The sequence below is a fragment of the Thermobia domestica genome, chromosome 1 (genome assembly GCF_964235325.1).
Source record: "Thermobia domestica chromosome 1, izTheDome1.hap1.1, whole genome shotgun sequence".
Lineage (NCBI taxonomy): Eukaryota > Metazoa > Arthropoda > Insecta > Zygentoma > Lepismatidae > Thermobia > Thermobia domestica.
Genome location: NC_137454.1, coordinates 394,919,010 through 394,935,168, shown reverse-complemented (window position 1 = coordinate 394,935,168; position 16,159 = coordinate 394,919,010). Strand labels below are relative to the sequence as shown.

The 16,159-nt window shown below is 36.4% G+C and overlaps 1 protein-coding gene across 3 annotated transcripts in view; it reads left to right on the top strand.

Annotated features, from left to right (window-relative positions):
• Moe (moesin) overlaps positions 1-16,159 on the top strand; it is a 136,961-nt gene that overhangs the window by 94,542 nt on the left and 26,260 nt on the right. For all 3 annotated transcript variants that reach the window (XM_081732667.1, XM_081732670.1, XM_081732664.1), the window contains 2 exons: positions 5,131-5,235; positions 14,570-14,739. In XM_081732667.1, the coding sequence (XP_081588793.1) occupies positions 5,131-5,235; positions 14,570-14,739 (275 nt within the window). The remainder of the gene's footprint in view (positions 1-5,130; positions 5,236-14,569; positions 14,740-16,159) is intronic.

Here is a 16,159-nt window from a genome sequence, read left to right as displayed (position 1 = left end):
CTTCTCAGCTTACATCCGAGAGAAATTGTCCTTCATTTGAACTCGAAACCGGGACTAATTGGCCACCGGCGATACGTCTGCCGACTCACTCACGATAAACTCCTGATAAAAATGCGTTGTACTGGTTTTTACATACTTGTTAATATAATTGTCAAGGACAATTTCAAAATACTGCAGAGCATATAAGAACTAATTTAGTCCAAGTTAGTTCACTACGACTTTTATTAGTTCAAGTTAAAGAAATACTCTACGGGAGTGAAACGTGATAACCCACAAATGTCTGTTCATCAAGGTTTTACGAACATTTTTTTTTTTTTTGTCTAAACCACTGTTTTGAAAAGAAGAAAAAAAATGGTTTAAACCAGCCAACCCTGATTTGTGCATGCAAACTTTTAACACAGGGTAGCTTTAACCCCCTTATTCTTTATGAATGGCAAGTCCCAAACAGTAAGCTGTTTTCGGAAGGTTAGAAGAAAGAATGTACCAAGTTCAATTAAACTTTGATAAGATTGTATTCTAGTTATTGCGGAAAGACAGATGGACCAACATACATGCCAGTTAAATCGAATGGTAGAAGCTCTATACGTTCGCGTTTATTATTAAGTTAACTGCCACCTAACTGATCAAAATGGCCGTATTTTCGCAACCGTACGTAGATTTGAAATAGACGTCAATTCACGATAGGTGATATCGAAAGTACCTTGCCGGAAAATCCACCTAATTTCTCTTGCAGTATTGATATGAGGCGACATACCAGTTCGTTAAACCTGATACAGCTGATAGGTTAACCCTCATTGAACTATTGCTGGAATTCAAACCTGGGATTTCTTACACATACAACGCGAGTGTTTCAGCGATTTGTTGACCATATTCTTTTTCAAATACTTATTCTGGTAGTAGTCTATAATTCGTTATAGTATAAAAACTTCACTCGCTGCTTTTGACAGTTGAATATATTTATGAAAAACAGTTGGCAATTAGAGCTTGACATTTTCTTTCGTGTTGATTATGTACGACTAATTAAGAAGAAATAGAATTTGTGATGCGTGGAAATCTGAAGTAATCAAAAGCGAATTATCAGTTAATATGTACTGTTCTGTTTGGTAATGCTATTGAGAATTGTAACTTAAAGGCAGTAAATGTTAAAATCTTATTTATTGATACTGATCGGACACATTACTTTTGTGTTAGTAGTGTGCCGGCTGACATGGTCGAGTGCTCTAAGGAATTTAGCTTTACTGCGGCCTCTGCTCTCAAATCTTGCTCAAAGTATGAAGTATTATGCGTTCACAATTTGACGTTTCTCATTGTGATTTTTAGCCTATCAGGCTTTCTAAAACTATTTCATATCAGACTCTCCTTTTACCTCCTCCAAAAGTAATGCCCGCTTTGTAATAAGCTTCTTGGTTATTGTTGCTTATCGCTTGCGAAGTTTTCACTCTAAGCTTCATTCCTAATTTATTCCAGTTGTTGTAAAAGATTCTTGATTTAATATTCTTTGTTGTATTTGACAAAGTATATATAGTAGATCCTAATGTTTTTCGCTTTTCTTCACGACCCCTAGATTAAAGGATAGAACCGTGTGATATAAAGCTTTAACCCTTTTATTTTTTTTAAAAGGTAATTTTTAGGCTTTTAGTCAAGCAGCTACAGTACCAACACTATTGACGCTAGAATCAGTTTTTTTTTTTTTTTTTTTTTTGTAATGAAGCAGTTTCCAGCTGCATCAGTCAAATTTCCCTATTACGTACCAAATGCGAGAAATTCCCGCTCTGAGTGGGGAAAAAGGGATTTTTTAAAATCCTTTTATCGCGAATTTCTCCGCACAGGTATATCACACATGCGAATGGTACCAAAAAAAAAAAAAAAAAAACTTTGCTTCATTGTGAAAATAATCAGGAACGAAGAATGTACAGGGGAAAAATAGTCTTGGCGTTATAGCCGATTTACAAATTTTCCCTCTATAATACATTTTCACTCAATTTCTATCCAATCCGCTTCAGCATTGTAGGAACATGAATCGTACCTTGTCTTGTTCGGTATGAATTGCATATCCCTATCGTGCACTTGAGGGAGAAAATTCCCCCAAAAGGATTTTTTTTTTTTTTTTAAATTCGGGCCCCTCTGTGCGCCTCGGGTGGTAACGCTCAGTGCCGGAAATTTGAGTGCTACATTTGGAAACTGCTTTATAACGAAACCAGCGAGGTACAAACTATGCTTCTAAGATTAATAGGGATGAGTCACGAATTTTTTTTTTAAGTTAAAGCTCTAAAATTTACCCTTTTTAAAAAGCCGCCTTCGTTGTTTGTGACGTCTCTGCCCCCAGGCATCGCACACGTGACTACAAAATGCCCATAAAACATGTTCTTTGATGCTTCTATACTTGAATAAATGCAAAAAACCCGGTGTGAAAAGCTTGACTAGAGACTTATAAAAGCAAATTCCGAAGGTCGACGCCATGGCCTGTATACAGGCCAAAAAATTTAAAAGGGTTAACTACCCACCGCTGATCTTTGAATCTATGGTAATGTTTATAGGGATTTCTTCATTTAAAATTTAATGTGTAGTTCCAACGGTTGGTTCGAAACTTCAAAGGCTGTAAAGTATCGACGCAATTGCGGTTTTGCAGTCCATTCATTTAAATGAGCCTTTTTTCCCTTTTGAATTAAAGAACTATTTTAACCCTCCCCTACTCATCAAACTACTCCCTCCCCTACTGTGGCCCTGCGTACCGTAGTCGCTAACACTCGCCTTTGGTGTGAGCGGTTCCAGATTCGATTCCTGGTGGGAACACACAGTGGATAAGTGTAAAAGTTTTCCTCAATCACCCCAGGCAAATGCCGGGATGGTACCTAACATAATGGTCCCCATTTGTTCCTCCCTGTTTCCCCGGATAGTGTGGTTGCCGAAGAACGTTCGTCCCTCATATGTGGCGGGCTAACATGGCCGTAGATGCCGAAAACCGAGGAATGTAATTCGTAATCTAAATCCTAAAAATGTCTGTTTCATTGTTTGTCACTACTTTATACGTTCCTTGCGGTGTGGGAAGTGATTTTCTTGGATGTGGGGCTTTCACAAATATTCTCAATAGTGTAATGACTATACATCTTTTAATGATAATAGAAAACGTGTATAAATTTTCGATTCTACCTTTTGTGCCAGTAACCATTAGTTTGAAATGCAAATATCAACGAAATAGTCACATAAGGTCCATTGCAAATTATTTTTGTGTAATTTATGTACGAAATGCGTCAACAGTTTGATACATCTAATCTAACCCTGCAATCGTACCATGCCTTTTTTTTTTTTTTTTTTTTTTTTTTACAATTTCATATTAAAATCTGCTGTAAACTAATGTTCATTATCTACATAACTATTATTATTGCGTTTTCAATTTTTATATTCTTATTAACATCTTCCTTCCAGGGGATTTCAGTTTCCGATTTGTCACTATTCTTGCCTTGTGCATTCTGTCAATCAGCAGAAATACAAAATTGAAATTCTTTACTCTCTTCTCAGTTGGTCAAAATTTTAGTTACGAGTCTCAAATTAAAGGTTGACAGTTGGTGACATTCTGAGAAAGGAACATATATTCATACGGTCATAGAAGGAACGATGAAAGAAAAGCGAGGAGTAGGAAGAACACAACTAATTGATTATTTAAAAAAAAAATAGAAGAAAATATTAGGAGTTGAAGCTGAAGATTAAAAAGTGGAAAGAAACATTTTCAGGAAAAAAAAATAGTCCCAGGACCTGCCAAAAGACAGAATACGTGATCGTGTAATAATTAAATTTTGAACAGAATAGTAACTATGAATGATGATAGTAAGAAAATTAATTGGAATACTCGAACATTTCAAGGTGTGCGAAGAGCGCGCAGAGAGTTCACTCTGCATGGTGTGGAATGCATTGCATACCTGAAATATATTAGTTCTCTAGACTAAAGTTGAAGTAGCCAATATCTTGGTATTTATTTATGATCGTAGTTTTTAATACGCAAAAGCAACAGTCATACTTTATAAATCCGGAGTGAGAATGAAACGTTCTGATCCGTTTCAGTGACAGTACGCACTATTACCATTAGTAATCCCAAATGTGATCATTTATTCATGTGGTACCCTAAGGAGACAATGAAATAAAATCTGATTTAGGGGCCAAAGAGGGGATCGATTTATTAGCGTGCAATCGTCATGCAATAATGGGTTAATGCCTTGAAAATGAAGAAGCTGATTAATTGATGACGGTGGTAAACTTAGTTCGTCGTATGTTATAACAGATAATAATAGATGTAGCGGAATGTGGAAATGAAACGTGGGAAGTAACATTTTTGTAGTGACACAGAACGCGAATTTACTCAAAGGACTTTTCTATTAAGTAGAAAATAGTGACTAAAGTAGTCGTAGTTGAATTTAGAGGAATTGTTGACAGCAGTTACTAAGTACTAAGTACTAGTAGTATTTTCTAATTAAATAATTATGCAAATATTTTAGAAATTGATTTCAGTGTTTTGAATATTGCGAAAAAAACTGAGATTAGGCTAGATTGTGTGTTGAAGTATTGCCGATTTATTTTATTTTTTCCCCTAAGTAGCCCATATAAAGCTACACGCCTGTTTACTGCTATATTGTAAACCGAACTAGGAAACATCAGTGTTATTTCTGGAAAAGAAATCCGTATTTGTTAACACTTTGACTACCAACGGGATACGTGTCTCCTATGCGAATAATTCAAACATCGTTGGGAATTTGCTTTTAGAAAATTCTTTTAAGAAAATAAATAAAAAATGTTCTCCCATCGGGTCAGATGTGACCAGGATGTGTGTGTTTCGTTTCCAAAAACTGTACAGATGTCAGGAATATCCCACATTAAAGGAGTCGTACATATAAAAGAATGTTCACATTTTTAAAAAAATGGTAGTCAAAGGGTTAAAAAAAAGATTGTTTCAATTAAGAAAATTTATGTATAAAACAATGACGAAGGCACTAAATATATTATCACGTATGTAATACTTTAAAAAAAAAAAAGGAAAAATTTAAGATGGAAAACTCTCTCATTTCTGTCTGTTTCCTGCACTGACCCTTACTGTAAGTTTTGATAAAGATTGAAGATTTATTTTTTTATTGTTTGCAGGTGATGAGCCAGGATGTGAAGAAAGAAAACCCTCTTCAGTTTAAGTTCCGAGCCAAATTTTATCCTGAGGATGTAGCCGAAGAAATCATCCAGGATATCACGTTGGTAAGTGGTTTGGTTTTACTCAGCGCTTTGTTTTCAAAGAATTCAAGGACTATGATTCATAGTTTTTATTATTATTATTATTATTATTATTATTATTATTATTATTATTATTATTATTATTATTATTATTATTATTATTATTTTATTATTATTATTATTTTATTATTATTATTATTTTATTATTATTATTATTTTATTATTATTATTATTTTATTATTATTATTTTATTATTATTTTATTATTATTATTTTATTATTATTATTTTATTATTATTTTTTTATTATTATTTTTTTATTATTATTTTTTTATTATTATTTTTTTATTATTATTTTTTTATTGTTATTTTATTGTTATTTTATTGTTATTATTATTTTATTGTTATTATTGTTATTGTTGTTATTATTGTTATTGTTATTATTGTTATTGTTGTTATTATTGTTATTGTTGTTATTATTGTTATTGTTGTTATTATTGTTATTATTGTTATTGTTGTTATTATTGTTATTGTTGTTATTATTATTGTTGTTGTTGTTGTTATTATTATTATTATTATTGGCAACTGGCGAACGCACGTAGTTTCGGATTCGATTTCCGATGTGTTTGTCTTAGATGCAAACTATGAGAATTGTTAAACAACTTTGAATAGTAGATTCAGTCTCATGTAGCCACGGTACTGAAAAGGGACATTCAACCGAGAGATATGTCAGTACCATAACATCCTAAACTGATATTATCTTCTACCTTCGAAGATTCGATTTTTTTTTCTTTGAAATGCTCCTTAACCGAAATATCCATTTATAATTTTCATTATTCTTCCGGAATAAAATATTGCCATATATTGAGTACACTGTGCATGTGTGTAGTGTATAAATATAAGTAGACATCTATTTAAAAGGTTCTCACTTGATTGAGCTATATTCACTTGTTGGTCTACCTTTAACCTCAAGGAAAATCTTAATCCGTTAGAGCAAGAAATTGAGTTCCGTCCCCTGCGGATTTTTTTGCCCATCTTTCATTCAAACATTGGAAAAGTTCTCCACAGGAAGTGGATTTCTAAACTCACGAGAGACTGACTGACTTATGGCAACTTTATATCCCATTTTGTCAGCCTGGTTTGAGTAATTTCGGCAGTGTAACAAGGGTCACAATCTTCCATAAAAACAGTTGTTCTTAAAAGCAACCCAGTGCAGCCCCCTCCGCAAAATGTCAACATCTAATGCTGCTGGGCTTGGCGAATACGTTCTTGCAAGCCGCAACGTCTAGAACACCAAATTACTCTCCACACCATCAGTGAAGAAACCTCTTTGACCGTTTAAAAGAGGTCCAAGTGGAATTCAACGGGTCGTCTCCAGATCCATATGCGCCCACTGGATGAATATTTAAAACATGGACTCATCAGAGAACTATTACCTGACGCCGAAAGTTAACAGCGTGCCGCACCATGTTTGTTGTTCACTGTTTTCGCTTAGCAACATTGGATGTGAAAGCAAGCATTTACGCTTTGCATTTCTCCCGTGATAGTTTAATTGATGCAGATATCTGACCACTGTAATCGGGTTCACTTTGTCTCTCTCACGTCAGCAACCGTACACTTGGTATTTTGTTCTACACACCTTTCGGTAGCCCTCAACTGTCGTTGCGTTGGTTAGTCAATCCTTTTGATCTCTTAAATGACTAATAACTAGATTGATGATGGGCAATGGGATCCGAAGGTTTGGGAAATTACGCATTGTCCCCATAATCGGACCACGTTCAAAGTCATTCAGTTCTTTGGTTCCTTCGGGTTGCGACATTGTTTCTCTTGTGGAATCTTGACACTATCCACACCTATAGTAACAAATTAGGACCGTTAATGACGTTCAAATCATTGCATTTCATTATATTGCAAGGTGACTATCAGGTTTGGCTGGTTTAAACCAGCTGTTTTTTTTATATTGTTTTAAACCAAAAAACGAAAAAATGTTTGTAAAAGTGTAAGTGTTCGTAAAATCTTGATGAACACACATTTGTGGGTTATCGCGTGTCACTCCCGCATATTATTCGTATTATATTCAGACCTAAATTCCCCATTCATTACTCAAGAGATTATACTACAAAAGCAACTTAAAAAAAAAAAAGTTTTTAAACGTTTCTTTTGAGATTTTTTTTTATAGTTTCTTATTGTTATGCAATTGCAATCAAAGAAAAATTCTAAATATTGTTTCGTTTTAATAATGTTTACTACTGATAAAATACATCGAAATACTGTAGTCTTTTTTTTGGGGGGGGAGAAGGGGGGATATACAAACTCTACGAGAGGAATTGACTGAAATTAGAAGTATCTTTGGTATCTATTTGTGTACAAACTATCTGAATCTGCGCTCTCTACACAGCTCATCATTCACATATAAGCATGAATCTTGTCATTCCTCACAGCATCTGTACATGTTGCTTTACAGACACATGGTGTTGGAATGTATAATTCGTAGGATATGTTTTTATTTCAACACTTCCAGTATACCCCTAAAAATGTAATAAAGAAATAACAGCCATTTTTTTTTTTTAAATATTAAATTAGAACTGGACAATCTACACAAAATTTGGAATCGACGTGAAAACAGCACATTTCTAGCACTTGTGGTTTTCGAGATTTCATTGTCGAAAGGATTGGAGACAAACATATAAACTTTTCTTTGGAGACATATACCTAGCATTTTAATATATAGCTGGGTTAGAGCCAAAGTGGACTCAAATAATTCGTACACTTTTCTTACTGATATGCAAATTAAGTCGTATTTCTTTAACTTGGCCTAACAAAAGTCGAAGTGAACTAACTTGGACTTAATTAGTTCTTCTATACTATGCAGTATTTTGAAATTGTCCATATGTAATTCTGTATAATGGTTTCACTTGTGCAACTGTTTTTGTCCTTAAATTACTCTTGACAATTAGACAATTATATTAAAAGTATGTAAAGATCAGTACAACGTATCAGGAGTCCTTCGTGAGTGAGTCGGCAGACGTATCACATTTGTGGCCAATTAGTCCCGGTGTCGAGTTCAAATGGAGGACAATTTGTTTCAGATGTAAGTCGAGAAACTGTTTGGACTCCGCTTTAAGCTCAGGTGACCTCTTCCAGCATAACCCGGTTGTTGCATAATAACACAAAGATGAAACAAACTTATTTCTGTCCACAAGTGATATAAATACACAGAGCAAATTGTTTAAATCAATAAAACCGGGTTTTTGGTTTTTCCAATAAAAACCATGGTTTTTGCCAACCCTGGTGTCTATTACTGGTGATTAACGGTCGTAATTTATTCCAGGTATATGTATATACACACACTGTCAAAATGAATTCATTGGAAATGCTTTAACATTTATAGTGTTCAGTTGTGCAAGCATTGCAACTTACGCGAAAGGCGCTTAAGAGTCAAATGAAGCACAGTGAAATTAAATTGAATGCAGTTCCCGAGAAAATTACCTTTGAAGTTAAGAAATTGGTTGTTTTTCTGAAGAACTCGAAGAGGGACGAAGATTGTGATTACAGAATGTTAATCAATTCAAATAGCATTTAACAAACTGACGTCCTTAGAAAGTATAGTTTCCTTCGATAGTGAGTGTATTCAGAAGTCACCCGTTCTCACTTCCTGTTTAATACTCTTCCAATTGAGCTGCCAGCAATCAGATTTTTCTGTTATTTCAGCGTGTTATATTCTTACAAGTAATAAATACAAATCAAGTAACTTTAAAATATTGTAACTAATACTAGTTGGTTTTTTTTTTTTTTTTTTTTTTTTTTAAATATCAAAATGGATTTTCAGGATAGGGTTTTAAGGCTATGGTTGATTGAGTTAAATTCGAACAATGCTATATGCAGTTGTTGGCTCCTTGATATTATGTATTAAGTGAACTTATGCTGTAGAGGAACTTTGAATAAAACCTTGCGCACTGGGTACCCAGGTTGGCACAGTTACTAGTTAAATTCCACATAGCTGCCATACAATCCTATTTTCTTTGTAATTTTATACAAGAGCTTGTTGGCGCGAACCACCTTTTGGGAAACATCCTGCCCTAATATATAATACTGTAGTGACCAAAAACACAAGACTGCCCATGTTTGAATCAAATATTTAGCTGTAGAGAGTTTGCCATGAGATTTACCGCAAAGCTGATAGTTTCCGTGGAAGGAGCATGCAACACTTATTGTGAACGAAGAAACAGTGATTTTTGATATTTCATCGAAATTAAACATTTTATTCTGTAACGAGAATTAAACGTGGGTTCCTTGTCACCACGGCATGGCGCGTCCTCAGGTTGCGGATCGAGGAGAAGGCCTCGAGATATAGAGGTTAGCTGCGAATATACTGAATAAGCAGTCGCGGACAGACGACTAGGAGTGGTCCTCCAGCTTGGGGGTTTGGGTAAGGCTAACACCCTCATCCTGTAAAAAAAGGTACTTGTTCAGAAACATTCACAAAAGCCTCGGACAAGGACTGATAACTTGGCACGACATCAGCAAAAGAAAATGGACATGAGATTTGGAACATGGAATATTAGAAGTCTTTATAGGGCAGGCGCGTTAAAATCTGTAACGAGTGAGTTAGAGAAATACAGGATGGACTTAGTAGGAGTTCAGGAAGTTAGGTGGGAAGGAAATGGATCTGAGAATTCCGGAAATTTTACGTTCTTTTACGGGGAAGGAAATAAAAATCACCAGTTAGGAACAGGGTTTTTCGTTCACAAACGAATATTACCAGCAATTAAACGGGTTGAATTTGTTACTGACAGACTTTCTTTTATTACTCTTAAGGGGCGGTGGTGTGATATTGTTTTAAATGTACATGCTCCAACTGAAGATAAGGGTGACGATATAAAAGATAGTTTTTACGAAGAAGTGGAACGGATATTTGACCAACTCCCGCGATACCATATGAAGATTCTATAAGGGGATTTCAATGCGAAGGTAGGACGAGAGGATATTTTCAAACCGATTATAGGGAACGAAGGTTTGCATAAGGAAAGTAATGACAACGGTGTTAGACTCGTAAACTTTGCAACATCCAAAAACTTAATCGTGAAGAGTACAAAATTCCCACATCGCGACGTTCATAAATACACTTGGACATCACCAGACGGAAAAACACATAATCAAATTGATCACGTTTTAGTAGATAGAAGAAGACAATCTAGCATAATTGACGTCCGGTCGTTTAGAGGGGCTGATTGTGACACTGATCACTACCTGGTAGTAGCGATAATACGGGAGAGATTATCGTTGAATAAAGGTAATGTTCAATGTCCGAAAACGGAGAGATTTAATTTAAAGAAATCAGAAGAGAGCCAGGTAAGAGAGGAATACCAGATTGAAGTTTCGAATAGATTCGCGGTTTTAGAAGACTCGGAGTGCACTAGTGTTGAGGATACTTGGATTGAAATTAGAGATAGCATTAAAAGTTCAGCAATAGAAAAATTGGGACACGCGGAAATACGTAGGAACAAACCATGGTTCGACCAAGAATGCATTAAACTAGCAGAGAAGAGAAAACAGGCAAAATTACGGTGGCTACAAAATCCGAATGAAACAACTACACAAAATTTCGCAGATATCAGGCGGGAAACTTCCAAAACTTTTAGAACAAAGAAACGCGATTTTTTGAAAGCTAAAATTAAGAAACTTGAAGATAATAGTAAAAATAAAAATATTCGGGACATGTATAAGGGGATCAGCGAATTTAAGAAAGGCTATCAACCTCGTGCTTATATATTAAAGAAATCTGACGGAACAGTTCTCACCGATACGGATAGCCTCTTAAATAGATGGAAAGATTTCTTTGACGATTTGCTGAACACGCAGCCAAAAACTAATATGCGTGGAGAAAAGGAGATACACACCGCAGAACCGTATATTCCAGAACCCAATCGAATAGAAGTGGAAGCCGCTATAAAGAAATTGAAGAAACACAAATCTCCGGGTGTAGATGAAATTCCAGCTGAGTTAATTTTAGCTGGAGGCGAAAAATTGTGGAACAAGATACACAAACTCATTCTCCTTATCTGGAACAAGGAAGAATTGCCACAAGAGTGGAAAGAATCAATCATTGTTCCAATTCACAAGAAAGGCGACAAAACTGACTGTAATAATTATCGAGGCATTTCTCTTCTGTCAACATCCTATAAAATCCTTTCAAATATTCTGTTAGCAAGATTGACCCCATACGCAGATGAAATTATTGGAGATTATCAGTGCGGATTTAGACGAAATCGATCAACTATCGACCAAATATTTACCATTCGCCAAATACTCGAAAAGAAGTGGGAATACAATACCCCGGTACATCAACTATTTATTGATTTTAGAAAGGCTTACGACTCGGTTAGGAGAGAAACATTATACAACGTTCTTACAGAACTTGGAATACCGAGAAAGCTAATTAGATTAATTAAGATATGTTTAAGTGAATCCCAAAGTAAAGTCCGGGTAGGAAAATTTTTGTCCACGAGCTTCCACGTCGAAAATGGCCTGCAACAAGGAGATGCGTTGTCGCCATTATTATTTAATTTTGTGCTGGAATACGCCATAAGGAAAATCAAAGATAGCAACCAGGGCCTAGAGTTGAACGGTATTCACCAGGTTATGGCATATGCTGATGATGTAAATTTAATAGGGGATGATAGGAGAACAGTAGAAATAAATGCAGAGATCTTATTAAACGCTTGCAGGGACATGGGTTTAGAAGTAAATGCAGAGAAAACTAAATACATGGAAGTGCGTCGGGACCGTAATACGGCAAATTGTGGAGGCGTTAAAATATTAAATAATGCTTTTGATAAAGTGGATACTTTCAAATATTTAGGATCAATATTAACAGACGAAAATCATATTCACGAAGAAATTAAATGTCGACTAAAAGCAGGGAATTCGTGTTACTATTCGGTTCAAAATCTCTTGTCGTCGCGAATTCTGTCGAGGAATTTGAAGCTTAAAATATATAAAACGATAATCATGCCTGTTGTTCTGTATGGTTGTGAAACATGGTCGCTTACTCTGAGGGAAGAACATAGACTGAAAGTATTTGAGAACAGGATCCTGAGAAGAATATTCGGACCCAAGAGGAACGAGAATGGGGAATGGCGGAAGCTTCATAACGAGGAACTACATAGTTTATACGGTTTACCCAACATTGTTAGGGTCGTCAAGTCTAGGAGGCTTAGGTGGGCAGGTCATGTAGCTAGAATGGAAGAAAGTAGAAACGCTTTCAAAGTCTTGACTGGTAGACCCATAGGAAAACGACCATTAGGAAGACCCAGGCGCAGATGGGAGGACAATATTAAGATGGATCTCGCAGAGATTGGAATACAAAGTAGAAACTGGATGCAGTTAGCTAAGGATAGAAGTCAGTGGAGAGCTTTTGTGAACGCGGCACTGAACCTCCGGGTTCCATAGGCCATAGAGTTAGTTAGTTAGTTAGTTAACGAGAATTAAGTTTTTGTTGTTTGTTTGGTCGTACAAACGTTGCCATCTTACGTACAAAGGAGATTGCTGGCAAACTGAGAACTTGTGTACATCAAACGTTCAAGATGTTCGTTGCCACTGATAAAGTTAGCCGTATCTCAGGTGGAAGAGGATGGTCGCGCTAAACCACTGCATTAAATGATCAGTGAGTAGTGGCGTTATGCAGACAGAATCGACAAGCCCGTAGCAAATGAAATGGTTCTTCTGTGTCTTGAACCACAGAAGATTGAAGGAGGCTTGACTCATCTTGTATTTACCAGAACAGACTAACTCACTACAACTTGACAGTGGCGCACCTCTCCTCGACTAAGGAAAAATATATAGTACTATTATCTTAGGTTGAGTTAACTTTACTAGCTGTTTAGCCGTCATACTGCGAGACTTTGGAGACGAATAGGAGAAAAGTTTGTTTCGGAATGCATCCTTCCCCGGGTCCACAAAGTTCGAAGCTCTGTAATGGTTTAGGACTGTGTGTGTCTAAGGGTGCAGATGAGTCTGCTTTCGTTGATGGACAGTAGCCTTCACCTTGTCATCTGAGTTTAATTTTGCGGACGTTTTAATGTCTTCATGTGAAGGTCAGGGGATGTAGATAGTGGCTCCTTACACCAGAATTACACCAGAGGTCAATAAGCCAGGTCTTTCGTTTTTAGTTTGTGCTAAGAGAGGTCAGTCGCACAGTAGCGTTTGGCATTAACGATTTCATCTGATTCTTTGAAATCCATGGCAATGACTGTTACTTTCCTTTTCCGTGCAGACGCGTAGGAATAAAGGGTGTTCCCAATGCATATTCGAAAAATTTTGAACGTGGTTGGAAATGATGGCGCACTGTTAATCCGTAGCGGCAATACGCAACAAGAAGTAATCTTCCTCCAACTGCTATCGGGACAAATGTTCAAAGGGAATACACCGCTCCAACGTTTATCCCTCCGCCAACATCATTGGAAAGCACTGTGCTTACTTTGTGATACCCAGATGTTTCACAATCTTCTAGGCAGTATCATAACTCATGTTGAATTTCTTCTATAACTCGGATATTCAGGCGTCGATTCGCATAAATAGCTTCAGACACCTTTCCACAGTTGTCTGCAGCGGCAACAAATTGGGCTTGACCAGGGCAGGAATATTCAGGTGTATTTCACGGTCTCTAAGAAAAATTGAGCACTGTTTTCGACACACGCGTCACCATATACCGTTCGACGAAACACTTCAGCTGGTTAACATCCTTGAGCAGTAAGGAATTGGCCTACAGTATGTTCATCTTGTTTGGATTTGTTTTGGGCAACCATTATTTCTACTACACATGGACAAGATATATGCGACAATATACCACTACAACTACATTTCATACTACATTGTGAACATGGGCAAAGAGCAGGTTTTCAGTTGATCAAACCTCATAAATATGTCATAGATAATAAATTTATCACATTCTTGTTCCAAAACCGTGAGCTTTACACTGCCAATAGTGTAACCGTAAGCTTTACACATTTTTTATTGGGGGGGGGGGGGGGGATCAACGTTTCCGTAGCTAAGACTACACTAATCTCGGGATCAAAATACTGAAGGCATTTGAATTGCCAAAACTAATGCTTTATTATATGGAATGAAGCATTTGGTTCTACCCCATCACCTACTTCATTTATATATAAAATTAACTTTGAAAAAACAGACCTGATAATGTCTGTAATGCGTTGGCTTCGTCGTCACACCTTTGTGTAAGACAGTTGAGTAAAGAGCATTCATCTTCATCCTCCTACGAACGTCCCTTTTTAATTAACTCTACTTTAATTCCGTTGTAATCTAACTTGGATACTAATTTATTTTATACTTTTTTTCCAGCGATTATTTTATCTTCAAGTGAAGAATGCCATTTTGTCAGATGAAATATATTGTCCACCTGAAACCTCCGTGTTGCTAGCGTCGTATGCAGTGCAAGCACGGTATGGAGATTATCAGAAATCTGTACATACGCCGGGATTCCTCGCCAACGACCGGTTACTTCCACAGAGGTGAGTTACAGTTAAATGTCTGATATACTTTAGTAGAAAACTAAATTAATTAAGAATGTAACGATTTCAGTGGTACATCTGTTGCCTGTCAGTTATTTTCTGTTCGTAATAGGTATTTAACATGTAATATTTTTGCAGTAAGGTGATACATTCTCGTAGGTGCTATGAGAGATTTCAGAGAAGTGAATTGGCAGGTCGCCTTGCTTACCACTCTTATCTTTAATCTTCCTAGTCTGACTCATCGTTGTAAATTCTGTTTATAGATATTCTGCCCGCCCTTTAAAAAAAATAGCACCACTTCTAAAGTTAATAATTCTAACATCCAGTATCCCGGTAAGAAATCCTGCATTTTTCTTAATTGTAAAACAGTGCGGGGTAATTATGAAGAATTCATCGCGTTTTAAAGTGAAATTGTCGAAAACTATTAATACAGGGTTAGCATAAATGATTCATTCGTTTTGAAATGGCTCTATGTTCAAAAGTATTACACGTACACACATGAAAAGGTATATGAATAGAACCACAAACTCACCAAGTTTGTACTACGTGGCAGCACAAGTCCATTGTCGTTTCGATCAGACATGGCAGTGTGCAGTGTGACAGTACGAGATTAGTAGCAGTCGAAAATGAGGGGAAAGCAAGAAAATAGTTTGTGTGTGTTTGAATATGCCAGTTGTTCGTATGTTATAGCTGTGCAACGCGCTTCAGAAGAAAGTATGGAAAGGAACCGTCATATAAACAAAGCATTTTGCGGTGGTATTGGAAATTCAAGGACACTGGTTGCTTGTGTAAAGGGAAAAGCTCCTCGCCTTCCAGATCTCCTGATTTAACGCTGTGACTTCTTCCTGTGGGGGTACGTTAAGGACCCTGTTTACGCACCCCCCACTACCGCAATCCTTAGTCAAGCTCAAAGAACGCTTCAGTGCTGCAGTACAGACAGTTGACAGAACTTTTCTACAAAATATATGGAATGAGCTGGATATGTGTCGTGTCACCAAAGGGGCACATATTGAACATTTGTAAAGGGTGTATAAACTTGGTGAGTTTATGGTTCTTTTCATATATATTTCATGTGTGTGAGTGTAATACTTTTGAAAATATAGTCTTTTCAAAATGAAAATGATTTATGCTAGCCCTGTACAATAAGTTTGTGCTATTGATGAAACGAAAGAACACGTTGGAAAGTTTTTTTTTTTTTTTTCATATTCGTAATCTTGGCTCAGTGGCAGATGGCAGCACAAGCAGTTTCCAGAATGGTGTCAATGCGGATGAAAAACATCCTGTGTTTTGGAATATGAGAAACCTTTCCGTACAGCATGCATTCCGTATACAGTTTGCAACCACTGCCGGTTATCAATACTGCCTGCGTAGTTTAAAGCACAGGACGTCCAAGCATTTGTAATGAAAGAATGGGGCGAAT